We start from the raw sequence: 26,552 nt of genomic DNA on the forward strand, positions 1-26,552 counted from the left end.
GAGGACTTGTCACAGCCACTCTTTGATGCAGCTACTATGATTCCCATTTTTAAAATCAGAAGGCTGAAGCCCAGAGACATGCAGTGGCCTGCCCAGGGACACACAACTAGTAGACGTAGGCTTCACATGTTTGTGCTCTGCTATCTTCTGTCCTCTAGTACCATGCACTGGGGCTCCTATACCATGTACGTAGGAATGACCGCCTGGCTGTCAATAAGATGATTAGCAAGTTCACTCGGCATGGCCTCAAGTCTCCCTTTGCCTACTGCATGATGATTCGGGTGGCCAGCAAGCAGCTGGAAGAGGAAGACAGCAGGTAACAGCTCTTGTCTCTCCTCACTAGATGATGTCTCATTCAACCTATCATGCTGGGCCATTTCCAGCTTCTTCTTACCGCCTATGTTCTCTTTTAGCCATGACAGCCCACTGTTTGACTTCATCGAGAGCTGCTTGCGCAACAAGCATGAGATGGTGGTCTACGAGGCCGCCTCAGCCATTGTCAATCTTCCAGGCTGCAGTGCCAAAGAGCTGGCCCCAGCTGTGTCAGGTTACCAGACATTTCTTCACCCCAACCTCACACATTTGTGCCTTCTAGGAGCTAGGCCCTGACTAGGGATTAGGGGAAGAAAGAAAATGCCCTCAAATAGGCCACAGTCTAATTTTAAGAAAAGGAATTAGTACCTAGTAAGCACCTGCTCTGTGCTAGGCACTCTGCTGGGTCCTCTCACATGCATTACATTTGTGGGGTGAGGTACTTTTAGTTCCATGTTACCACTGAAGAGGCTGGGGCTCTGTTAAGTAACATAGGTGAGGTTCAGATCTGCCCTACAGCCTGTTGGGCTGGCTAGCCATGGCAAGAGGGCCTGGTGGAGGAACCCAGCAGTTATGAAACCACTGCATACTCCCTAGGGGCTGAGGATAAAGGAGAAAGCAATTCAGAGGGCAGAGCCAGGACATGAGCCGGATAGCCAGGTGGGAGTCATGGCTCTCTACTTAGCAGCAGAGTAAGCCTGGGCAAGTCATCCATCCTGTCCATATTTCACCTCTGGATAGTGGATAGTAATTGTGCCTGTTACATAAGATTATACTAGACAGTAAACTTGCGTGATCTATACAGATGGCTTAGAATAGTGCCTAGCACCATGGTGAACACAGTGAAAATGTTCTTTGCTGTTATTAAGAAGAATCCACCCACCTCTAGTTGTTTCAGATCTAGTCTGAGCGTTCATTCATTGCTTTGTTTATACTTGTCTCTTTGTTAGATGTTGTGATCTCACTGTATATCAGAATAGCAAGCATGTGCTGTGCCAAGTAATTTGGTACTAGAAAGTGAGTACGTTGAGAGGTTAGAAAAGGAGAGGTTCTTAAGCTTGTTAAACACATATTCAGAGAGAGGGAGAGTGTTCTAGAAGGACAAACCTAGTGAAAGCCAAGATGTGATGGCAGGAGAGTTTGAGTTGTAGCTTTTTTGGAATGAGTGAACCTGTTTTTCTATTCTCCATAATAATGGTACAACCTGGCCAGGCAGAGAGGTGGAATTTATGTTTGAAGAGAGAAGTCTCTCTTCTTAGGGACAAAAATACAAGAACCAAATGAATTTATTCACCGATTTGGGTATTCATTCACTTACTGTATTCCCCATATTTCCAGAATAATGAAAGACATAAATAAGGTAGAGCCTTCAAAATAAGAGTTATCTTATTTTAAGAAACACAAAAATAAGTCCTGAAAAAGTGTAAGAAAGAAAAAGCCAAGTAATAGAAAGTAACATGGATAGCTCGGAAAACTGTAGTCCTGTTTACTACTGCTGCGGGTGCAGAATTGAACCCTGAGCTTTCTGACAACTAAGGCACAGGAGGTATATGCTGCCTGACATGTGCCTGCATAGTATAGGAACCAAGGCCATAGTTTAAGCCAGGACTGAGGAAGTTCTGTTGGTTTCTGTATGTGTCTCAGGAGAGAGGAATGGAGTTCTACTTCACAGAGGTCCAAGGCTCAGGCTTCAGGTGCAGGTAGTCCTGGATTTCAGTTCTGGTTCTGCCATTTACTTACTGCTAACCTAGAGTTACTTTAGTTTCTTTTTCTTTACCCCTTTGTGCCTCACTCTCCTTATCTGTTACATGGAGATAATAGCAATAGCTGCTTCATAGAGTTGTGAGGAATCAATGAGACAAGGCATGGTAGCTCCTCAGCACAGTGCCTGGCAAGCAGCAGGTGCTCAGTTAACAGCAGCTCTTGTCATTCATGGGATCCATTAGGCTCTCACGTGCCTATTAAGGCTTCTGTGCTCATGGCTCAAGTACCCAAGGAGAGAAATTGCTTCCTTGGTTGAGGTGGGAGTGCCAGCTGGGAAATGAGGCGAGCAGAGAGTTTGGGTTTGAACAGCCTCAGAGCCTTTGCATGCTCTCAGTGCCCTGTTCCTGCCTGTCTCCCCGGAGGCCTGCCTGGGTTTTCCCAGCTGCTGAGCAGTGAAAACAGCCTGGCACGTGGCATCTATCTCCCTACAGTGCTCCAGCTTTTCTGCAGCTCACCCAAGGCCGCTCTCCGCTATGCTGCTGTCCGCACCCTCAATAAGGTAAAGGTCCAAGGTGGGTGGAAGGAGGACCTGGCCTGCTGAGAGGGTCACGGGAGGTGGCCTTTTCCAGCTGGAGATATTTCCATGTCCCTGATCTTACCTGGATCGGTGTAGCCCTGATCACAGTTACTTTCTACCAGGTGGTAAGATGAGTTCTTCCAAAGGACCTCTGACTGGGCCAAACTCATCCACTAGAATGACAAAGGTTCTATTTTTTATCTCTTGTCCCTGTACTCTTTCCTCCCAAAATAGGTTGCCATGAAGCATCCATCAGCAGTGACAGCCTGTAATCTGGACCTAGAGAACCTGGTCACAGATTCAAATCGCAGCATTGCCACGTTGGCCATCACCACCCTCCTCAAGACTGGCAGTGAAAGCAGCATTGATCGCCTCATGAAGCAGATCTCCTCTTTTATGTCAGAGATCTCAGATGAATTCAAGGTACCCAGGGCACCTTGGAACACCCACAGTCCCCAGAGTCAGGAAGATGCTCTGTGCCCCTTCTCCATGTTCCATAGCCACTGGGCTAGGATTGACCTAAGGGACGACTGTTCAGGTTTGAGGATTCAGTGGAGAAGGCTAGTACATAACCCTTCACAGAGTTTGGCCTTGGGAGATGCGCACAGTCTTGCCTCTGGTATTTGTCTACATTGTTCCTTTGTATAGCTAGTTGACAGGGCATGATGTTTGAAACTGAGGGAGTAAATGTTGTCAAAGATGATGCTGTGTTCCATTTTGGGTTGATAGTGATGCCATTGATTGGTTTGGGGAAGGAGAGAGAAGGTTATGTTTTGGATGAAGGAAGTGGTTAGGTAATGATGGTGACTGCAGACATTGTGTTTGTGGGCAACACGTGGAGTTACCTGGTAGACATTTGGAAACACTGAGCTCAGACAAGAGACAGAGATCGGGAGTCAGTGGCATAGAAGAGGTAGGTACAACTATGGGAAGAGATAAGATTGCTGAAGAGATTGTGAGAGAAGAAAAGAGGAGAGGGAGAGCAGAGGGACAGGATATAGAATACCAAAGAGGATCCAGAAAAGCTAATTGAGGGGAACCTCAAAGGAATGGGAGGTGGTAGGAAGAGAATCAGGATAAGTGAGATAGAGAGGGGTTTCATAGACTTACCTTGAGGTCTGAGTAGCAAAGCAGAATTTGGAGTTCATAAGGAAGGACTTCGTTGGCACTTAGTGAACTAAGTAACTCCACCCTGGTGGTGGGAGGCTGCTGCTTATGCATGTCTTTTTGACTCAGGTGGTGGTTGTCCAGGCCATCAGTGCCCTATGTCAGAAGTATCCTCGAAAACACGCTGTCCTCATGAACTTTCTGTTTACCATGCTGCGGGAAGAGGTAAGAACAGGGGGTATGCAGGCATGCCAGGGCTCCTGGTGCTTGGAGCAACTTGGCTGCTGGCTCCATGTCAATTTGGGTATATCCAGATTAACCTGTTAACTGGGTAGATTTTCTGGCTCCTTTAAACTCATGAACCAGCAAATAAACATGTAATAATTACTAGTAATTACAGTAATAATTATAATGACATAGTACCCTGACTTTAAAGATACAGTAGATGCCCTGAGGCAATGTTTGTGCAGATAATGGAAAAACTTATTTTGTATTGGTAGCTGGTATAGAAATATTCTCTACCATTCCAGGAACTCCATGGTGTAGTTTCTTATTAAACCTATGCTACTATTGTGACATTTGTTCTATTTTTTTTTTCCTGACATGAATTAGTGATTCACTTACACCATCTTTCATGAATGTCTCAACAAAACCGGTTAATTCAGAGGAGCAGAAACATAGTGTTTGTGGAGTAGATTTGGTCCCCAGATATTTGGTGCTCCTTTGCCTTAGCCCCAGAGTGGCTCTTGGACCAAGGCAGTAGAAGAACCATTGCCTTGGGTGTCTTTGGGGTTCCCAAGGATATTGGAAGGGAGGAGAGCACTAATGCTTAGGGAGCCTTCAGCTAATGGTCCTGGCACTTTGGAGACGCAACACAGTATACACAGTCTTGTGATTCTTATAACAGGCCTTGTCCATTGACATTATTTTCTCCCTTTAAAAATCAGATATTTGAGACTCAGAGAGGTGAAATAATCTGCCTGTGGTCACCTGACCAATACATGTCTGAGCCAAGATCTATCTGACTTCAAAGCCCATGATTTTCTCTGGGATCTTCTTTTCTCCCAAAACAATTTATGGTTCCATATAATTGTAAGACCATCACTTATTAGAGTGCAGCACTTAGACACTGAGACCTTGTCTTCTAGAAATGGGTTTGTTTCTAGCTTTGCAGAGAGGTTTATCATTCTCGTGTTAGAGCAGCTGCCAGTAGAGCCTTGATGTACTTTCTCTGAACTTGGTGGCCACCAGGCTGACTGATTGGCTATAAAACTGATAATGAAAATAGTGCTTGAAGGTTTATAGTGTACCTACACAAATAACAGCCTTATTAAAATGTACAAATGCATCTTATGTATTCTTCAAAATAACCTGTGAGGTAAGCACACTGTTATGAAGGAGTGTGAGACTCAGCAAGGAAAGTGGCTCACAGCCATAAAACAAACTAATCTGAGAACAGGGGCCAGATTTACAGATAAGTTTTACTTAGATTATATAAAGTTTTAAACATTTCTGGTTAGTAGCCATTATCAAAAAATCAGGAAAACACTACCACCACCACCACCAAAACAGATTTTCAGTTTCTCCTGTAAAACTTGCCAGATCTCGCAAAACTAGGCTGAGTGGTGATTTCCTTCTTTAGATGGGACAGGCACTGTCCTTTGCTCCACCATTCCCATTTAGTCAGCTTTGTGTTACAGGTTACATGCCTGGCACCAAAGGCATCTCATTTGCCACCTTTGTCATTGAAGTCTGTAAGTAGAAGAGCATAGATTTGATCGAGGAACTTGTGACTCTCCACTGCCCTGTTCTGCCTTTCTTTTTTTCAACTTTATGGATTTTAGAGAGAAAGGAAGGGAGTGGGAGAGAGAGATAGAAACATCAATGAGAGAGAACATTGATTGGCCACCTGCATACCCCTCACTGGGGATTTGGCCCACAACCAGGGCATGTGCCCCCACCGGGAACTGAACCATTGACCTCTTGGTGCATGGGTCAATGCTCAACCACTGAGCCACACCAGCTGGGCCTATTCTGTCATTTTTTTTTTTTATAAATTGTGGTAAAACATGCATGACAAAATTTACCATCTTAACCATTTCTAAATGTATAGATCAGTAATAAATATATTCAAAATGTAGTGCAACATCTCTTTTTCATCTTGCAAATCTGAAACTCTGTGCCCATTAAACACCAATTCCCCATCTTTCACGACCCAGCCCCTGGCAACCACCATTCTGTTTTCTATCTCTATGAATTTGACTTCATATAAGTGGAATCAAGCAATATTTGTCATTTTATGACTGGCTTATTTCATTGAGCATAATGTCCTCAAGGTTATACAACATTGTATGTAGAATATGTCAGAGTTATCCTTTCTTTATTTCTTTCTTATTTTTTTTAAGACATATCTCTTTTGTTTTTTTCAGTTTATTAATTTGAGAGAGAGGGAGAGGGAGAGAGAAAAACATTGATTTGTTGTTCTACTTATTTATGCATTCATTGGTTGATTCTTGTATATGCCCTGACTGGGGATCCAACCCTCAACCTTGGCATATTGGGATGATGCTACCCAGCCAAGAATTCTATCCATGGCTAGAATTTTCTTCCTTTTTAAGACTGTATATTCCACTGTATATATAGACCACATTTTGTTTATCCAGTCATCTGTCAGTGAACACCTGGGTTGCTTCCACCTCTTGACTATTGTGAATAATGCTGCTATGAACATGGGTATACCAACTCTTCAGGACTCTGCTTTCAATTTTTTGGGGTACATACCCAGAAGTGGACCTGGAATTATATGGCAAGTCAGTTGTTGATTTTTTAAAAATTTTTTATTAATTTATTTTTGTTACAGATGTTTCTCCTTTTTCCCCCATTGACACCCTCCTCTGGATCCACCCCCCCACCCTGTCCCCAGCATTGTTGTTTATGTCCATTGGTTACACATACATGCATATAAGTTCTGTGATTTATCTGTAGAGATGCAAATTAAAACGACCATGAGGTATCACCTCACACTTGTCAGAATGGCTGCCATTACTCCCCACCCTCTCTTCTGAGATTTGTCAGTCTATACCCTACTTCTGTGTCTCTGGGTCTATTTTGTTCATCAGTTTGTTTTGTTCATTATATTCCACAAATAAGTGAGATCATGTGATATTCGTCTTTCTCTGATTGGCTTGTTTTGCTTAGGATAATACTCCCCAGGTCCCTCTATGTCATCTCAGAATAAGAGATCTTTTTTCTTACAGCTGCATAGTATTCCATTGTGTGTATGTACCACAGCTTTTTTATCCACTCATCTATTGATAGACACTTGGGCTGTTTCCAGATATTAGTGATTGTAAATAGTGCTGCTATGAACATAGGGTTATATGTATATTCTTTCTGATTGGTGATTCAGGCTTCTTAGGGTATATTACTAGAAGTGGGATCACTGGGTTAAATGGCAATTCAATTTTTTTTAACTTTTTGAGGTAACACCATATTGTTTTCCATAGTGGTTGCACCAGTCTGCATTCCCACCAACAGTGTACTAGTCTCCTTTTCTCCACACCCTCTTCAGCACTTGTTGTTTGATGATTTGTTGATGGCAGCCATTCTGACAGGTGTGAGGTGATACCTCATGGTTGTTTTCATTTGCATCTCTGTGATGATTAGTGATGTTGAGCATTTTTTCATATGTCTCTTGGCCGTTTGTATGTCCTGTTTGGAGAGGTGCCTCTAGATCCTCTACCCATTTTCAATTGGATTCTTTGTCTTCCTTTTGTTGAGTTGTATTAGTACTCTGTATATTTTGGAAATGAACCCCTTATCTGATGTATCATTGGCAGTTATGCTCTCTCATATAGTGGGTTCCCTTTCCATTTTGATTGTTGTTTGTTTCTTTTGCTGTGCAGAAGCTTTTGAGTTTGATGTAGTCCCATGTGTTCATTTTTTCCTTTGTTTCTCTTGCCTTAAATGTTGTAGCAGTGAGAATACTGTTTGCCATAGCATTTGTATCACCCATTTTGCCCTTTATCTCAGAGTTATGAAGAAAATAAGACACAAAATGTTTCTATTAACCAAATACTATTCAAACTGGAAAGACCCCAGCAAACATTCTGTCCAGGTCTTTTGTTTTACACAAAAAGGAAATTGAGTACAGAGAGCCAAGTCCCTTGTCTCCAGGTTCTGTGTTTGGACCATTGTTTTTGGTCCTAGTTAGGCTCTGAGCCTCACAGCTCATTCTGGAGTAAGCAGCCTTCTTGTTCAGCTTGATCCCTCCCACTACAGGGTGGCTTTGAGTATAAGCGGGCCATTGTGGACTGCATCATCAGCATCATTGAGGAGAACTCAGAGAGCAAGGAGACAGGACTGTCACACCTATGCGAATTCATTGAGGACTGCGAATTCACTGTGTTGGCCACCCGCATCCTGCATCTTCTGGGCCAGGAGGGACCCAAGACCAACAATCCTTCCAAGTACATTCGCTTTATCTATAACCGAGTGGTCTTGGAGCATGAGGAAGTCCGAGCAGGTGGGTCTGAGCCAGGGTTGAAGTGGGTTCTTAGCTTGTTCTTAAGTAGACTCCCCTGGCAAAGAGGCCTTATCCTTCAATAAGGATAGGGCACTTGGTGGGTCTTGCCTTACAAGCTCAGTTTTTAATAAAATAGTAGAAGGACCTTAGAATGCTTAGAGATCATCTAGTTGAATGGTTCTTAACCTCTCTATTTGTTTTATTGATTTTTTTTTCACTTTATATTAGTGTTTAACTTTCTTTTTTTTTCATGGACTTTTTTTTTGGTTAATCCTCACCTGAGGATGTTTTTCCATTGATTTTTAGATAGAGTGGAAGGGAGTGAGGGAAAGAGGGAGAGAGGGAGAAATGTTGATCTGAGAGAGACACATCAATTGGTTGCCCTCCTACATGACCCTGATGGGGCCCTGGGATTTAATCTGCAACCCAGGTACATGCCCTTGACCAGGAATCAAACCCGAGACCCTTGGGTCCTTGGACCGATGCTCTTACTGCTGAGCCAAACTGGCCAGGGCTTTATTTCTTTATTTCTTTAACAATAGCTTTGAGATATAATTCACATACCATAAAATTCACTCTTTTAAATGAGTGTGCAACTTATTGTGCAACCACTGTATTAATTTTATTTTTAATTTGCTGTTCTTTCTTCTTATATTCACTGGATAGATTTTCCTCTTTCAGCAGTTGATAATCTTAAAATAATAGTTCATTTTCTCATTGATGTTAATCTAACACTTAACTGTGAATTGAGGCCATTTGGATACAGAAGCTGAGAACCCTGACATTGTGGCCAGATCCTGGGGCCTCACCATAGTTAATGCTGAAAATGGCTGCTGGAACCCAAATTGGGGCAGCCTTCTCTATGAAATAGGTGAGGAAGTCAAGGCTGGGTGGTGTCAAGATCCACCTAGAGCCACTTGTTGCTTAGGCTCTGGTGTGTCAGATATATCTTCTGTGCTTCATAAACACAGGTGCTGTGAGTGCTCTAGCCAAGTTTGGAGCCCAGAATGAAGAGATGTTACCCAGTATCTTGGTGTTGCTGAAGAGGTTAGTCTATGCCTGAGGGCCCTGATGGATGTCAGAGTCCCCTCAGGATCAGGCAACTTTCCTTTGTCTCTTTTTAACTATAAAGGGGAGGGGAAGTGAATTATACAACTATGGATTGTAGGGGGGAAATAGAAGGGCATGAAAAGCAATATACAAAAATGCCCCAGATGTGACATTGTTCCTTTGAATTTAAAAAATGAAAAAAAGAACTTTGAGATATAATTTGTGAACCTTACAATTCACCCATTTAAAATATATAATATGATGGTTTTTATTCACAGAGTTGTAAAGCCATCACCACAATCTAAGTTTAAAAGATTTTTATCTCCCCCCAAATAAATCCTCTATGTATTAGTGGTCAGTCTCCACTTTCCTTAACACCCCACCATCACCAGCCATAGACAACCACTAATCTACTTTCTTTTTTTTTTATCCTCACCCGAGGACATTTTTGCATTTATCTTCAGATAGAGCAGGAGGGAGAGAGGAAGAAAGAGAGAGAGAGAAACATCGATGTGAGAGAGACATATCGAGTGGCTCCCACCCACACGACCCCAACCAGGGCCGGGGACAAACTGCAACCAAGGTACGTGCCCATAGCGGGAACCGAACCCGGGACTCTCTGGTCCTCAGGCCGACGCTCTAATCACTGAGCCAAACCGGCCAGGGCTCTTTTTTAATTCTCACCTGAGGATATTTTTCCATTTACAGTTATCTTTAGTCAGAGTGGGAGGGGGAGAAAGAGAGAAAGTAACATCAGTGTAAGAGAGACATCAACTGGTTTCTCCCATGCGACCTCAATCAGGGCTGGGGACCGAACTGCAACCAGGTACATGCCCCTTGACTGGAATCGAACCCACAACTCTTTGGTGCTCAGGCCAACGCTGTAACCACTGAGCCAGACCAGCCAGGGCCTACTCTATCTTCTATCTCTATGGATTTGCCTATTCTGGATATTTCATATAAATGCCATCATACAATTTGTGGCCTTTTGTGTGTATGGCTCCTTCAAAATGTTTTCAAGGTTCATCCGTGTTGCTATATGTACCAATACTTCATTCCTTTTTATTGACTAATAATATTTTATTGTATAGCTATACCACATTTTATTTATTCATCAGTTCATGGACATTTGAGTTGTTTCTACTTTTGGGCTCTTGTGAATAAGCTACTGTAAACATTCCTATACAGATTTTTGTGTGGACATATGTTTTCTGTTTTTTTGAGGATATAACTAGGAGTGAAATTGCAAGGTCATATTAATTTTTTTTTTTTTTTTGGACATACACTGTTGGATACAGGAGATTGATTGCCTCCCTCACTGGATGGGCTTTAGGGAGAAGATCCAGAAAATAGGAATATGGTCACCTCCTGTTAATTAGTTAGAGTCTTGTGGGTTTGATGGCTGGAAAACACATCTAGGGACTGTGCTTTCAGAGCTTTAAGAGATGAACTTTCTCTCACCACTCTTTGATGAAGTCCTGCAGGATTCCTCCTGTCATCTCGGTGGGGCCCCAGTCAGAAGTACCTTGTGTTCTGGCTGCAGGTGTGTGATGGATGATGACAATGAAGTCAGGGACCGAGCCACCTTCTATCTCAATGTCCTGGAGCAGAAGCAGAAGGCCCTCAATGCAGGCTATATTCTAAATGGTGAGCTTTTCCCTGTCTGTCTTTGACCCCCTACCAGATCTGTGACCCTTCTTATCACTCTGGGGCTGGGCAGAGGTAATCTGAGACAAGATGTTCTTTCCTGGATTTTCACAGCAACTTCATGGCATCCCTGTGACCCAGGAGACCTCAGGTCAAGTGGATCATACTAGTATCAGTGGAAATAGCCCAGTGAATTGAAACACTAGTCATTAAAAAAAAAACTCTTCTTTGCATGGTGCTTTAGTCTTTATCAGTCATTCCTGTATGTATGTTTATTCCCCACAGCAATCATATCAAGGAGGATTTGGATGAGGAAGTAGAGAGTTAAGTGGCTTTCTCAGGGTCATACAACCTAGACCCCAGGGCCTCAGTTTTCCATGGGGGATTCCTGGTGCTCATTCTGTCATGTGTTCCAAGCAGAGTGATCTCTCTCCCACTGGTCTCTAGGATTGACTGTGTCCATCCCTGGTTTGGAGAGGGCTCTACAGCAGTATACTCTAGAACCATCAGAAAAACCTTTTGACCTCAAGTCTGTGCCTCTCGCCACCACACCCATGGCAGAGCAAAGAACAGGTAAGTAACACCTATACTCCTTTCAGAGATCCTCAGGTTCAGGCCTCCATTGGAGGGTCTGCATTAACTGTGAAGCCACTAAACTTAATCAGGATGGATGGAGTTGTACTGGGAGAAATGAATAATCCTTTTAGTCTCTGGCTGCACACACAAATACTTGCTCTCCTTATTATATGTATACTAAACACTCTCAGAACATTATAATCCTTAAATAACAGCACTGTGCTCAACACCATACTGCCCCATTAGTAAAGTTGTCGATCACCATGTATATTTTCTCCTGCAGAAAGCACCCCCATCACAGCAGCTAAGCAGCCTGAGAAAGTGGCAGCTACCCGGCAGGAGATCTTCCAGGGTGAGTAACAGGACTTGATGGGGCTCTTAGGAGCAGGGCTCAGTCTCCTCATCTTTGGAATAGTTGCTCTCCTCAGGGGAATTCAGAGTAAGAATTGTTGTTTATTGGGTTTGTCCTGAATTCTGGGCTCTGAGAGCACTTTAGACAGTACGTTTGATCCTTGTGTGGAGGGTATTAGGTCCATTTGGAATCTGAGGAATTGAAAGTTCAGAGAGAATAATTTGCCCAAGGTTGCACAGCAAGAAAATGAAAGGGCTGGAATTAAGATCTAAATAAAACTAGCTCAGAGCTGCCTCTCAGCATTGGTTCTGAAGGCTCAAACCTCTGGAACCCAGGCCAGTTCAGTATGTTTGATTGCACAGTCAGTGTCCAAAGACATAGGTACGTTTTCTTGGGTTCTAGATGTGTTCACTCTACATTGTATTGTAACATTTTGTTTAAGTATTTATCTATTTCTCTGGTCTTGCACTTCTAAAGGGCAAGGCTGTGTATCTAATTGACCATTTTATCTATTGAATTCTTACCTTTAAGAACTAGCACATAGCCCTGGCCAGTTTGTCTCAGCGGTTAGAGCATCGGCCTGCAGTCCCGAGAGACCCAGGTTCGGTTCCCACTAAGGGCGCGTAACTCCTTTCACGTCGATGTTTCTCTCTCTCTCTTTGTTCCTCTCTCTCCCTCCCACTCTACCTGAACAAAAAATGGAAAAGTGTCCTCGGGTGAGGATAAAAAAAAGAACTAGCACATAGCCCTCTTCCTTTGTGAAGCTCTCCCTGATCTCCTAAGCTCTTCCTTCTGATCACTTCTATTACAACTCTTCTGTCTTCTCTTTGTGGTTGTTCACATGTTCTTTTATTTTTTCTTTCATAGCATTTAGCACAATGCCTTTTTTCCTCAGAGTAGGCCCAGTTATTGTTTAACTGAATTAAATTCCCCCCTTTTCCATTACATTGAAGAATCCTGCCTCCTGTCATCATGTTGCCTTTCAGATTTAGGAAAACTAGGATGCTAAGCTAACTGGGATCACTTTTTTTTTTTTTTAAATCCTCACCCAAGGATATGTTTTTATTTATTTATTTATTTTTTAGAGAGGAGGGAAGAGAGAAAGAGTAACCTTAATGTGAGAGAGAAACATCGATCAGTTGCCTCCCATAAATGCCCAAAGTAGGATTGAAACCTGCAACCCAGGAATATACTGTGACCAGAATCAAACTTGCCACCTTTTGGTATACAAGACAATGCTCCAACCAACTGAACCACCCCACCAGGGCTGGGATAACTCTTAGCCTGAAACTTTTTCTTCTGTATTAGTTTCCTCATGCTGCTGTCACAAATTACCACAGTTTTGGTGGCTTAACACAACACATTTATTATCATACAGTTCTAAGGTTAGAAGTCCAAAATGGGTTTTGTGTTGGTGGTGCTGAGCTCCCTCTGGATGCTCTAGGGGAAAATTATTTCCTTGACGTTTCTACTTTCTGGAGGCTTCCTACATTCCTTCCTCCATCTTCAAAGTCAGCAGTATAGCCTCATAACGACCTTTGTGATTACATTTGGGCCCACCCATGTAATCCAGAATAATCTCCCCATCTCAAGATCCAACATAGTTTTATCTGCAAAGTCCCTTTTACCATGTGACAAAACATTCACGGGTTTTGGGAATTAGCATGTTAATATCTTGGGGGCGATCATTTTGCCACACCTTCCAAGAAAGATTCCTTCTAAGCCTCTTAGAGAGGTTATCAATTTCATTTTAAACAATCTTATAAAACCTAACATTTATCAATCACATGTTCCAGGAACTTTGCTAGATCTTGATACTGATTGCCTCATTTTTCTTCCCAACAACCCTGTGAGAACGATTATTATATCTGTTTTATTGATGAAGACTCTGAAACTCAGAAGCATTAACTGATAGCTAGTAGCAAAATCCCCTAGGTAGTAAGTGTCAGGTCTAGAAACTTGAGGCCCAGTGAAATGAATTCCCATAGAAAAACATGCTCATGGCTGATGATCATGGTAGCCTAAAAGGTCTTCCTAATATGTAGGCTGGCTCTTTATGGGGATCTAGTAAGGCTTATTCCTATACACCACAGTCAGGTTCCAGCAGTGGGCTGGGTCCTATTGCCTGCATATTGATTAGATGCAGGTCCTTCATTGCTACAGAGGGCTGAAGCAATCAGGTAGGCTCTTTCTGGTGAGGAGGAAAGCAAAATAATAACAATAATGCCTACTTTCTGTCTCTATCCCTGAAATATGAATTGAGTACCTACTAAGTAAAGGGAAAAATAGCAGGTTCCTGGCCTTGGTATAATTCCTGTCCCTAAGGAGTTTAATTTACTTGGGAAGACAAGTTGAAAGTCTTAAGAACAGTAGTCTTCAAATATCAGTAGGAGGAACTTGTTAGACATTCATATTCCTGGGTCCCAAACCCAGAGATTCTGATAAAGCATATTTGAGATGGGTCCAGAAATCAGAGCTTTTAACTAGTCCCCACCCACAGATAATTCTGATATAGATTATCCACGGCCATGGTTTGAGGAATCCTGCCCCTGCTGTAGAATAGGGATGAGAGCAGCAGCTTTAGCCATCATAGGTGGACACCATGTACAGGCAGCTGCCAGATGCCTCATTTCACCTGGACAGGCCTGACTGAGGGTCCGTAGGACTAGACTTTACCAGATACCTATAGGTCACACTAAGATGGGTTTTCTGTAACACGCTGAATCTGAACCATCTCTCTCGCTTTCTCTTTTTTTAAATATATTTTTCAGTTATAGTTAACATACAATATTAGTGGCAGGTGCACAATGAAACACTTTTTAATGGCCATTTGTCTTAACTGACAAATGTATAGGACCAAATTCTGTAGCTCTAACAGTATTCATCTAATGCTGTTAATATTTTCCTTTCATGTTCTTTTAATAATCTTTGCTGAGCTTCTAAATTTGAGGGGGGTTCTCCAAATGGATTATGCCTAGAACATTGAGGTCTTCCAATCATTTTGTTGCTTCTGAGGTCTTTTGTGGTACTGAAGGGAGGAGAGTATTCATAGTGGGTGACACAACTTGAACAAAGTTAGGGAGATGAGAAAATTTATCAGTATATTTAGGAAATAGTAAATAGTTGTGTATACATATCCACCCATCTCAGTAGGATGAAAGACCTTAAGAATTGGGCATGAGCATTTATTAAAAACCAAGTTGATCTGAGAATTGAGAAGCTGAGTAAATGTGTGGCCTGTGTTTTTCAGAGCAGTTGGCAGCAGTGCCAGAGTTCAATGGGTTGGGGCCCCTCTTCAAGTCCTCGCCTGAGCCTGTGGCCCTCACTGAGTCTGAAACAGAGTATGTCATCCACTGCACCAAACACACCTTCACTGACCACATGGTGTTCCAGGTAAGCAGGGAGGCCTGAGGTCCTGCTGAAGTCTCCTAGGACCAGGGAGTGGTCCAAGATCTGATGGGTCCTATAGGGTAATGGCTTCTCCTATGCTGAATTGGTTGTGAGCACAGCTTGATGACTTGGTCATCACTAGCTGGTATGTCTATTGTACCCTTGACCCTGGACCTTTCTGGCTCCTTAGTGTCAGCATGAAGACATGGAACTGGAGCAGGGTGACTGGGATGGGAGTCAGCTTGGCCCACAGAATAAGAAGTAGAATCTCCTGGCTTTTCCACTGCAACAGGGCTTAGACCTAGAGCCATATCTAAGAGCAGTGTCTAAGTAACCTTACCCCACCCTCCCACCCCCGGTCCAGTTTGACTGTACAAACACACTCAACGACCAGACTTTGGAGAATGTCACAGTGCAGATGGAGCCCACTGAGAGCTATGAGGTACTCTGTTATGTGCCTGCCTGGAGCCTACCCTACAACCAGCCTGGGACCTGCTACACGCTGGTGGCACTGCCCAAGGAAGACCCCACAGCTGGTGAGCCCCTATCCTAGATACCAACCTGGTCTCACGGTAGCCGTCAGGATCGGAATGGGGTGGGCAGCTTATGTACCAGCCATTTATCTCTTATTAGAGCTTCAGCTCCTTGATTTCAGTCTTGAGAAAAAGAATGGCTAAGTCTGGGTACTTTTCACTTCCTCCTCATGGAAGACCTATGGGGATATGTACTGCCATACCTATTCCTAGATGAGTAAACTGAGACTTGGGTTAAATGGCTTGTCTAAATTCAAATAACTGGTAAGAGATCAAACCCAGGTCTATCTGGTCCTCAAACCAGCATCCTTTTATTATACCACGAGAGAATACAAAGACAGGCATAAGCACTTAAAATATCTCAAAAATACTCCTCCCAGGGAAACCACCAGTTTCTTTTTCCAGGCCTCTGACAGTGGGCCCATTACTGTTACGTGGACATAGCCATCCTGCTTTTCTCTTCTTCCTTCCCCACAAGGGGACTCCTCAGGCTCATGACTTAACTCTCCTATCCTTCAACAGAGTGGTGCCTTCTGCCCAGATTTGTGGGGTTGGGATGGCATGTTACCACTGCTGATAACATGGGAAAGGCCTAGAGAGCTGGCTGTGGCCACCTGCCCTATCAAGGAGCTCATCCCCTGTAGTGCCTATGGACATTCTGACCACCCAGCCTTTCTTTCTCATAGTGGCTTGCACGTTCAGCTGCATGATGAAGTTCACTGTCAAGGACTGTGACCCCACAACTGGGGAGACTGATGATGAAGGCTATGAGGATGAATATGTGGTAAGGAGCTGGTGTCTGGAGGCTCAGTTTTATGCCTGAAGCTGAGAATAACTCCCTCCAGAAGCTGACAACCAGACTTGGAGCATTTTCTTGCTGTTTTAGCTTTACTGTTTTTAACTTGAAAAAAATGTTTGATCATATGTAAAAAGAAACCTTGAGAAATATAAAAACAAAGTGTAAACAAACATTATCCATAGTTCTTGGGAGTTATTTTGGGGTGTGGAGAGAGTTATATAATTGAGGTTATTCTGTACATTATAAATCTTGCTGTTGTCACTTAAAGCCATAGAGTATTTTCCCATGCCATTACAAATACTTCATAAACACAATTTTAATGACTTTAAAATATTCTTATATAGTTTATGATTACTCACTTGATTCCTTTAATGTTGGACCCTTGGGATTTCACATCATTACTGTTTATAAATGCTCATTAAACATCCCTTTGGCCCTGGTCGGTTTTGCTCAGTGGTTAGAACATCATCCTGTGGACCAAAGAGTCACGGGTTGGATTCTAGTCAAGGGTATGTACCTTGGTTGTGGTTTGGTCTCCCGCCCTGGTCAGGGTCGTGCAGGAGGCAACCAGTCGATGTGTCTCTCTCACATCAATGTTTCTCTTTCTCTCTCCCCCCCACTCACCCTCCCACTCTATCTGAAGATAAATGGAAAAATATCCTTGGGTGAGGATTTAAATAAATAAACATCCCCTTGGGTACAAATGTGCAGATTATTTCCTTAGGGTAGATTTCTGGAAATAGAATAGTTGGGTCAAAGGGTAAACATGATTTTAAAACATTTTTAACTCAGCCCTGGCCAGTTTGGCTCAAAAGTTAGAGTGTTGGCCCACGGACCAGAGAGACCCGGGTTCAATTCCTACTAAGGGCATGTACCTCAGTTGCAATTTGTCCCCGGCCTCGGTTGGGGTCGTGTGGGTGGCAACCCGTTGATGTGTGTCGCTTGCATTGATGTTTCTCTCTCTCCTTTCCTCTCTCCCTCCCACTCTATCTGAAGATAAATGCAAAATGTCCTTGGGTGAGAATAAAAATAAATAAATAAAAATTTTTGATCCATATTGTCAAATTGCTTTCTAGAGAAATTAGATGAGTTTTTATCTGCTAGCCAGTCCTTTCATATGCTGAAACAGCCCTTCCCATTCTACCTTTATGAGATTGCATGGAATCATTCTGGGATTTGACCATGGAGCAGTGGGTGAGTGCCACCTGAGTGTAGACCATGATGCTGTTTGGTGATGGAGCTCCTTATAACTGGAGGGCCAGCCATTGGACTACAACTGATGTCACTGTTGTGTTGTGTCATCCTAGAACCATTGTTGAGGAAGGGCCTTTCCTGAGCCAGCAATGACTCAAGTGAACTCTTTGGGAGAGCTGGGACTGAGGCATTGCTTTTATTTTAGGAGCTGAATCCTACTTATGCACACCTTAAACCTCTGCAAGAGTAGGGGCTCAGTGAAGATCTGTTGGGTGAATGAATGGGAAATCTTTTTTTTTTTTTGGTATGTGCCCCCAGCGGGAACCGAACCCAGGACTCTGGTCCACAGGCTAATGCTCCAACCGCTAAGCCAAAATGGCCAGGGCCTTGAATGGGAAATCTTTATGTACACTTTGTCCAAGGTGAGGGGTGTAATTATGTGTCATGTTCAGGGAGGACACAGCTAAGATGGGGGTGTGGATCAATATATGTCAAGCCCAGAGGACATAGCTGAGGTAAAGGGAAGGACCTACTGAATCATAGAAGTGACAGAGCCATAGGAGTCAGACCTCTGAGTTTTCTGTACAGTCCCTGGATCCTTGAGGCACTGATTCTAGGCAGAACTCAGAAGGGATGTGATCTTGCAGCTAACACCCTCAGGTGAATACTTGGGTCAGGGCATTTCTAAAGGACTACTTTGCTGTGAGCACCTTCAGGACAGATATTCGGTCAAGTTGCTGTGTATCCCCAGAGCCTAGCACAGTGTTCAGCACCTAGGAAGTAACTCCTCAATGTGTTGCAGGAAGAGGTGAGTAGTGAGTTCAGAGCAGAGGCCCAGAGGTGTGTGGAACTTTCTCCACTAGAGGTATGTACCTAACTTTTAATCCCCACCTCCCCAGCTGGAAGATCTGGAAGTCACTATAGCTGATCACATCCAAAAGGTCATGAAGCTGAACTTTGAAGCAGCCTGGGATGAGGTAGGAGATGAGTTTGAGAAGGAGGAAACGTTCACCTTGTCTACTACCAAGACACTTGAAGGTAAAATCCTTGGCTACTGTGAAGTGCTCCTCATATTTGCTCCCTGCCGCTGCCCTGCTAGGATCCAGGGCCATGTCTGTAGCACATACTTCAGATGCCACTTCATTAAAAGTCCTTCAGAGCAGTGTTAGGGGATGGGGGAGTTGTGGTAACACAAAGGGCAGACAAATTATGTGGCTCAACTATTATAAAATAATATTGATTGTAAACTAATTGAAAGTGACATTTTTTAAAAAAAGATACGTGTCCTACTGATACTAGGATTTCTCCCTTATAGAGGCTGTGGGAAATATTGTGAAATTCCTGGGAATGCACCCTTGTGAGAGGTCAGACAAAGTACCAGATAACAAGAACACCCACACATTACTCCTGGCCGGTAAGCAGCATTTCCAGTTGGGAAGGGCCTGGGTAGCTTGTAGCCTAGATACTACTGCATCCTGGGCTGCTGGCTCTCACTGGGAACACAGGGATTCAAAATTCATGGTGTTGAAATTTCACGAAGTGAAAAAGACCTGCAGTGAAAATCTGCCAGTCATCTAGTTCCCTTCTAGCGGACAACCATTGGTACTATTACAGAGCCTGTATGTCCTTCCATTGATTTTATTTTTAAACTTACCTTTATTGTTGAATGTATTACAGATGTCCCTCTTCCCCCCCCCTTGACACCCTCCCCAATTCTGTCCCCCTCCTCCTGCTTTCCCCACACTATTGTCTGTGTCTATTGGTTATGTATATATGAATATAAGTTCTTTGGTTTTTCTCTTTCTACTGCACCTCCCCCCGCTTTCCTTTGAGATTCATCAGCCTAACAACCAATTTGTACTTCTTAATCCCTCCATCCTTTTCACCCACCTCCCCTCCCATCTGGCAACCAACAAAAAGTTCTCTGTATCTATGAGTCTGTTTCTGTTCTGCTTGCTCCTTTTGTTTGTAGATTCAATTGTTGATAGATATGTATTTATTGCCATTTTATTGTTCATATTTTTTTATCTTCTTCAAGAACACCCTTCAACATTTTATATAATACTGGTTTGGTGGTGATGAACTCCTTTAACTTTTTCTTATCTGGGAAACTTTATATGGTCATCGATTCTAAATGATAGCTTTGCAGGACAGAGTAATCTTGGTCGTAGGTCCTTGCTTTTCATCACTTTAAATATTTCTTGCCACTCTCTCCTGGCCTGCAAAGTTTCTTTTGAGAAATCAGCTGACAGCCTAATGGGAGCTCCGATGTAGGTAACTAACTGCTTTTCTCTTGGTGCTTTTAAGATTCTCTCTTTGTCTTGAACCTTTGATATTTTGATGAGGATATGTCTTGGTATGGACCTCTTTGGGTTCATCTTGTTTGGAACTCTTTGTGCTTCCTGGACTTGTATGTCTGTTTCCTCCACCAAGTTAGGGAAGTTTTCTGTCATTATTGTTTAAAATAGGTTTTCGATTTCTTGCCCTCTCTCTTCTTCTTCTGGCACTCCCATGATGCAAATATTGGTACATTTGAAGTTGTCCCACAGCCTCCTTATACTATCCTAATTTTTTTGGATTCTTTTTTCTTTTTGCTGTTCTAATTGGGTGTTTTTTGCTTATATTTCAAATCGATGGTTTGCTCCTTGGCCTCACCTACTCTATTATTAATTCCCTGTAAATTATTCTTTATTTCAGTTAGTACATCCTTTATTTCTGACTGGTTCTTTATTATGCTCTTGCGGCCTTCACTAAGTTCATTGAGCATCCTTATAAGCAGTGTTTTGAACTCTGCATCTGTTAGATTCCTTATCTCCATTTCATTTAGTTCTTTTCATGGAGTTTTGTTCTGTTCTTTCATTTGGGATGTGTTTCTTGGTCTCCTCATTTTGGCTGCCTTTCTATGTTTGTTTCTATGTATTAGGTAGAGTTGCTATGTCTCCTATGCTTCCTAGGATGGCCTGTTGTGGTAGGTGTCCTGTAGGGTCCAGTGGCACAGCCTCCCTGATCACCCAGCTGGACCCTGGAGGTGCACCCCTCATGTGGACTTTACACCCTTCTGTTGTAATTGAGTCTTGATTGCTGTTGGCATGTCAATGGGAGGGCTTACTCAGGCTGGTCAGCTGCAAGGACTGGCTATGCCTACTAACCACCGACCTCTGACTGCCTTGGAGAATCAGCTGTGCAGGGGCCCACCACACAGAGTAAGACTTATTTCAGCAGTGCTATGATACCCCCTGAGTCCATTCCTGAGTGTGTCACTTGTGGAGGTGATTGAGTGGTGATGCTTCGACGTGGTCTGAAGCTGTCCACTGGGTGTGCTGGCTCCAGGGCAAGGCCATTCTGTGCCTGTGTTCTACCTGGGGCCACCAGGCAGAAGCTACAAAGTGATTTGCCGATAGCTGCTTCTGGTGCTGGACTTGAGGTGCCCAGGTGAAGCCAAGTTGTGAACTAAGGCGGGCTGCTTCTAGTGCCAGGCCTGGGGCCACATAGCGAGAGGTATGGAGCTCACTGTGGCCAGATGCTGCTTGTTTGAGAGAATTTAGAAAAATCTGAAACAGGAGTCAAAATAGGCCAATCCTTTGGTAAAGCCACTGGAAACAGCTTGGGTGGGCCAGAAAGTTGCGTGGGGGCAGGGCCTCAGGGAATCACTAGGGCAGGGCAAACAGTATGAGCCAGGTTGCTAGAGTCCCAGATAGGCACCCATCTGACTGCCCTGTGAGGGAAGGGCTCACTAAAGGAACAATGGCCTCCCCCAGCACACCTGTCCAGGAGAAAGGTGCCTCTCCAGTCCTCGCCCCAATGCCAAACAACTCAGTTCTTCCCCGTATGCCTTTCAAGCTGCCTCCCCTCCATGCTAGAGCTCAGAAGAAGCTGCTCTGAGTAAGTCTGTGCACAGGCCCTTTAAGAGGAGTTGCCTGGGGCTTCAGCAGCCTCAGCCTCGCTCAGCCACAGTTCCTGCTGGTTTTTAGAGCCAGAAGTTATGGAGACTTCTCTTCCTGGCACTGGAACCCTGAGTTGGGTGCCTGGTGTGGGATGCAGACCCCTCACTCCTCAGGGAGGACCTTCCCAACCGAGATGTACCTCCTGATTTTTATCCGTCACGTGGGTGTGGGACCAGCCCATCATACTTCCACCCCTCCTACCAGTCTCAGTGTGGCTGCTGCTTTAATTTCGTTGTTGTAGGACTTCCATTCAGCTCAATGTCAGCTTAACGTTTTTATTGATTTTTTAGAGAGAGAGGAAGAGAAAGAGAGAAACATCGATCTGCGCCTCCTGCACACCCCCTACTGGGGATTGAGACCACAACCTGGGCAAGTGCCCTGACCAGTAATGGAACCGGAACCTCTCAGTCCATTGGACAGTGTTCATTCCAGTGAGCCACATGGCCAGGCCTTTCATTGATTTTTTTGGATAGAAAAGTTAATATGTACATATTTCTCTTTTTCATTTTATTGTTGTTTTTTTTTTGAAAGAGAAAGGACAGGAGAGGGAGAAGTAGATAGAAACATCAATGAGAGAGAAAAATCGATTGGCCGCCTCCTGCATGCCCTCCTCACCTGAGGATCAAGCCCACAACCTGGGCATATTTCCCTTTTTTAATTCAAATGTTTATGTACAAATGGTTTTACGTTTTACTTGACAGTGCATCTTGGAAATCTTCTCTGTCAACACAGAGTTTCCTCATTTTTTTTTTCAAATTGTGGTAAAACATGTAACAGAATATACCCATTTTACCCATTTCTAGGTGTACAGCTTAGTGGCATTAAGTACATTCATATTTTTCTGCAATTATCTCTATGATCCATCTTCAGAACCATTTTATCTTCCCAAACTGAATCCTTATTGTTTTTTTTTTTTAATCCTCACCCAAGGACAGTTTTGCATCTGTCTTCAGATAGAGAAGGAGAGAGGGAGGGAGAGAGAGAAACATCAATGTGAAAGACACACATCGACTGGCCGCCACACACACAACCCCAACCAGGGCCCGAGACAAACTGCAATCGAAATACATGCCCTTAGTGGGAACCTAACCCGGGTCCCTCAGGTCCACGGGCCAACACTCTAACCACTGAGCCAAATCAGCCAGTGCCTTATTCTTTTTTTTATAGCTGCGTCTAATTCCATTGTGTGGACATACCATATTTTATAGAATCAGACTATGTTGATGAACATTTTTTTTTTTTAATCACCAAGGATATTGTTCCATTGATTTTTCAGATGGAGTTGTGGGGGAGAGGACAGAAAGAGGGAGAGAGAAAAACATCGGTGTGAGAGAGACACATTGATTGGTTGCCTCCCGCAGGACCCCAACCAGGGCTGGGGATTGAACCACAACTGAGGGATGTACCCTTGACCGGAATTGAACCAACAACCCTTTGGTCCGCAGACAACCGTTCTAACTGCTGAGCCAAAAAAGCTGGGGTTGTTGATGAACATTTAGATTGTTCCAGTCTTTTGCTATTACAAACAGTGCTAAAGTGAATAATCACATATACACGTGTGTACATACACATACTTTTTGTTGTGTGCACTGAGGTCAAAGTGCATTTCTCATTTTGATAAATATTACCAGTTGCCTTTTATAGAAATAGTATGCCTTTCTTTCTACACTCTGAGAAAATGCAGTGTGTTATCAAACTTTATGACCTTTGCCAGTCTGGGTGAGAAATGGTATCTTGGTGTAGTTTTATTTTACGTTTCTTTCTTTTTTTTTTTTCCATTAATTTTTGTTACAGATGTTTCTCCTTTTCCCCCCACTGATTTCCCCCTTCCCCTCCCTCCCTGCCCTGTCCCCAGGTTTGTTGTCCATATCCATTGTTCATGCATACATGCATGTAAGTTCTGTGGTGTATCTCTCCCCGACCACCCCCTCTTCTGGGTATTGTCATTCTGTACCCCACTTTCACGTCTCGGGGACTACCCCATTCCTCAGACTGTTGTGTTCATTATATTTCACAAATAAGTAAGAGCATATGATACTTGTCTTTCTCTGTTTGGCTTGTTTCACTTAGGATGATACTTTCCAGGTCCCTTCATGTAGTCTCAAAGGATAAGAGATCTTTCTTTCTTACAGCTGCGTAGTACTCCACTGTGTATATGTACCACTGCTTTTTTATCCATTCGTCTACTGATGGACACTTGGGCTGTTTCCAGATCTTAGCTATTGTAAATACTGCTGCTACAAACACGGGGGGGTGGGACGACATATATTCTTTCTGATTGGTGTTTCAGGCTTCTTAGGGTATATTCCTAGAAGTGGGATAACTGGGTCAAATGACAGTTCAATTTTTAATTTTTTGAGGTAGCACCATATTGTTCTCTATAGTGGCTGCACCAGTCTGCATTCCCACCAGCAGTGTACTAGAGTCCCCTTTTCTCCACACCCTCGCCAAAACTTGTTGTTTGATGATTTGTTGATGGCGGCCATTCTGACAGGTGTGAGGTAATACCTCCTTGTTGTTTTAATTTGCATCTCTCTGATGATTAGTGATATTGAGCATTTCTTCATATGTCTCTTAGCCATTTGTATGTCCTGTTTGGAGAGGTGTCTATTTATTTCCTCTGCCCATTATTTAATTGGGTTCTTTGTCTTCCTTTTGTGGAGTTCTATGAGCACTCTACATATATTGGAAATTAACCCCTTATCTGATATATCATTGGCAATTATGCTCTCCCATACAGTGGGTAGCCTTTTTGATTTGATGATTGTATCTTTCGCTGTGCAGAAGCTTTTGAGTTTTATGTAGTCCCATGTGTTCATTTTCTCCTTTGTTTCTATTGCCTTAGGTGATGTATCAGTGAAAATTCTGCTGTATATGATGTCTGAAATCTTGTTGCCTACATTTTCTTCTAGGATTTTTATGGATTCATGAGTCACATTTAGGTCTTTTCTACATTTTGAGTTTATTCTTGTGTAGGGTCTAAGCTGATGATCTAGTTTCATTTTTCTGCGTGTAGCTGTCCAATTTTCCCAACACCATTTATTAAAGTGGCTGTCCTTACTCCACTGTATGCCCTTGCCACCTTTGTCAAATATTAATTGAGCATATTGCCTTGGGTCCATTTCTGGGTTCTCTGTTCTGTTCCACTGTCTATATCCTGTTCTTGTGCCAGTACCAGGCTGTTTTGATTACAGTGACTTTCTAATATAACCTGAAATCTAGTAATGTGATCCCTCCAACTTTGTTCTTCTTTTTTAAGATTGCTGTGGCTATTCGAGGTCTTTTTTGGTTTCATATGAACTTTTGATATACTTGTTCTAATTCTGTGAAGGATTTTGATGGGGATTGCATTGAATCTATAGATTGCTTTAGGTAATATGGACATTTTAATGATGTTAATTCTTCCAATCCATGAACAGGGTATGTGCTTCCATTTTTTTATATCTTCCTCTATTTCTTTTTTCAATGACCTGTAGTTTTCTGCGAATAGATCCTTTATTTCTTTGGTTAAGTTTATTCCTAGGTATCGTAATTTTTTTGCCGCAATGGTAAATGGGATTGTTTTCTTAGTTTTCTTTCTGTGAGTTCATCATTGGTTTATAAGAATGCCATTGATTTCTTGATGTTAATTTTGTATCCTGCTACTTTTCCAAATTAATTTATTAAGTCTAGTAAATTTTTGATGGAGTCTTTGGGGTTTTCTATGTACAGTATCATGTCATCTGTGAATAGTGGCAGTTTCACTTCCTCCATTCCCATTTGGATCCCTCTTATTTTTTCTTCCTGTCTGATTGCTGTGGCTAAGTCTTCCAGTACTGTGTTAAATAAGAGTGGCGAAAGTGGGCATCCTTGCCTTGTTCCTGTTCTTAAGGAAAATGCTTTTAGTTTTTGCCCATTGAGTATGATGTTGGCTGTAGGTCTTTCATATATGGCCTTTATTATGTTGAGATATGATCCTTCTATTCCCACATTGCTGAGAGTTGTTATTAGAAACGGATGCTGGATTTTGTCGAAGGCTTTTTCGGCATCAATGATATCATGTGGATTTCATTCTTCATTTTATATATGTGGTGTATCACGTTTATTGATGTGTGAATATTGTACCAGCCTTACATCCCTGGGATGAATCCCACTTGGTCATGGGGGATAAATTTTTTGGTGTATTGCTGGATCCAATTTGCTAGTATTTTGTTCAGGATTTTGGCGTCTGTGTTCATCAGCGATATTGGCCTGTAGTTTTCTTTCTTTGTAGTGTCTTTTTCTGGTTTTGGAATTAGAATTATACTGGCTTCACAAAATGAGTTTGGAAGTCTTCCTTCTTCCTGAATTTTTTGAAATAGTTTGAGGAAAATGGGTGTTAGTTCTTCTTTCAATATTCAGTAAAGATCATCTGGGCCTGGGCTTTTGTTTTCTGGGAGAGTCTTGATTACATCTTCAATTTCTTCTGTTGTTATTGGTCTGTTCAAGTTTTTTATCTCTTCCTGGTCCAGTTTTGGGAGACTATGTGTTTGTAGAAATGTGTCCATTTTGCTTAGATTGTCGAATTTGTTGCCATATAATTGTTCATAGTAGTTGTTAACGATCTTTTGTATTTCTGTGGTGTCAGTTGTTACTTCTCTTTTATTTCTGATTTTGTGTATTGGGTTCTTTCTCTCTGTTTCTTGGTGAGTCTAGCTAAGGGTCCATCAATCTTGTTAATCTTTTCGGAAAACCAGCTCTTTGTTTCACTGATCCTTTGAATTGTTTTTTTGGACTCTTTGTCGTTTATTTCTGCTCTGATCTTTACTATTTCCTTCCTAATACTTGCTCTGGGTTTTTTTTGTTTGTTTGTTTGCTCTCTAG

At 42.7% G+C, this 26,552-nt stretch overlaps 1 protein-coding gene across 3 annotated transcripts in view; it reads left to right on the forward strand.

Annotated features, from left to right (window-relative positions):
• Positions 1-26,552, forward strand: part of COPG1 (COPI coat complex subunit gamma 1) — a 37,017-nt gene that overhangs the window by 5,332 nt on the left and 5,133 nt on the right. Inside the window, exons 9-24 of one of the 3 annotated variants that reach the window (XM_036244027.1) lie at positions 159-316; positions 414-547; positions 2,508-2,575; positions 2,828-3,016; positions 3,830-3,925; positions 7,982-8,225; positions 8,977-9,096; positions 9,197-9,272; positions 10,819-10,922; positions 11,370-11,495; positions 11,782-11,850; positions 15,101-15,243; positions 15,605-15,776; positions 16,460-16,557; positions 18,666-18,804; positions 19,082-19,180. In XM_036244027.1, coding sequence (XP_036099920.1) covers positions 159-316; positions 414-547; positions 2,508-2,575; positions 2,828-3,016; positions 3,830-3,925; positions 7,982-8,225; positions 8,977-9,096; positions 9,197-9,272; positions 10,819-10,922; positions 11,370-11,495; positions 11,782-11,850; positions 15,101-15,243; positions 15,605-15,776; positions 16,460-16,557; positions 18,666-18,804; positions 19,082-19,180 — 2,035 coding nt within the window. Of the gene's footprint in view, positions 1-158; positions 317-413; positions 548-2,507; positions 2,576-2,827; positions 3,017-3,829; positions 3,926-7,981; positions 8,226-8,976; positions 9,097-9,196; positions 9,273-10,818; positions 10,923-11,369; positions 11,496-11,781; positions 11,851-15,100; positions 15,244-15,604; positions 15,777-16,459; positions 16,558-18,665; positions 18,805-19,081; positions 19,181-26,552 lie in introns of those variants that run through there. The other 2 variants (XM_036244029.1, XR_004957005.1) reach the window with 2 other exon arrangements.

This window comes from Molossus molossus, unplaced genomic scaffold (assembly GCF_014108415.1).
Source record: "Molossus molossus isolate mMolMol1 unplaced genomic scaffold, mMolMol1.p scaffold_m16_p_6, whole genome shotgun sequence".
Taxonomy (NCBI): domain Eukaryota; kingdom Metazoa; phylum Chordata; class Mammalia; order Chiroptera; family Molossidae; genus Molossus; species Molossus molossus.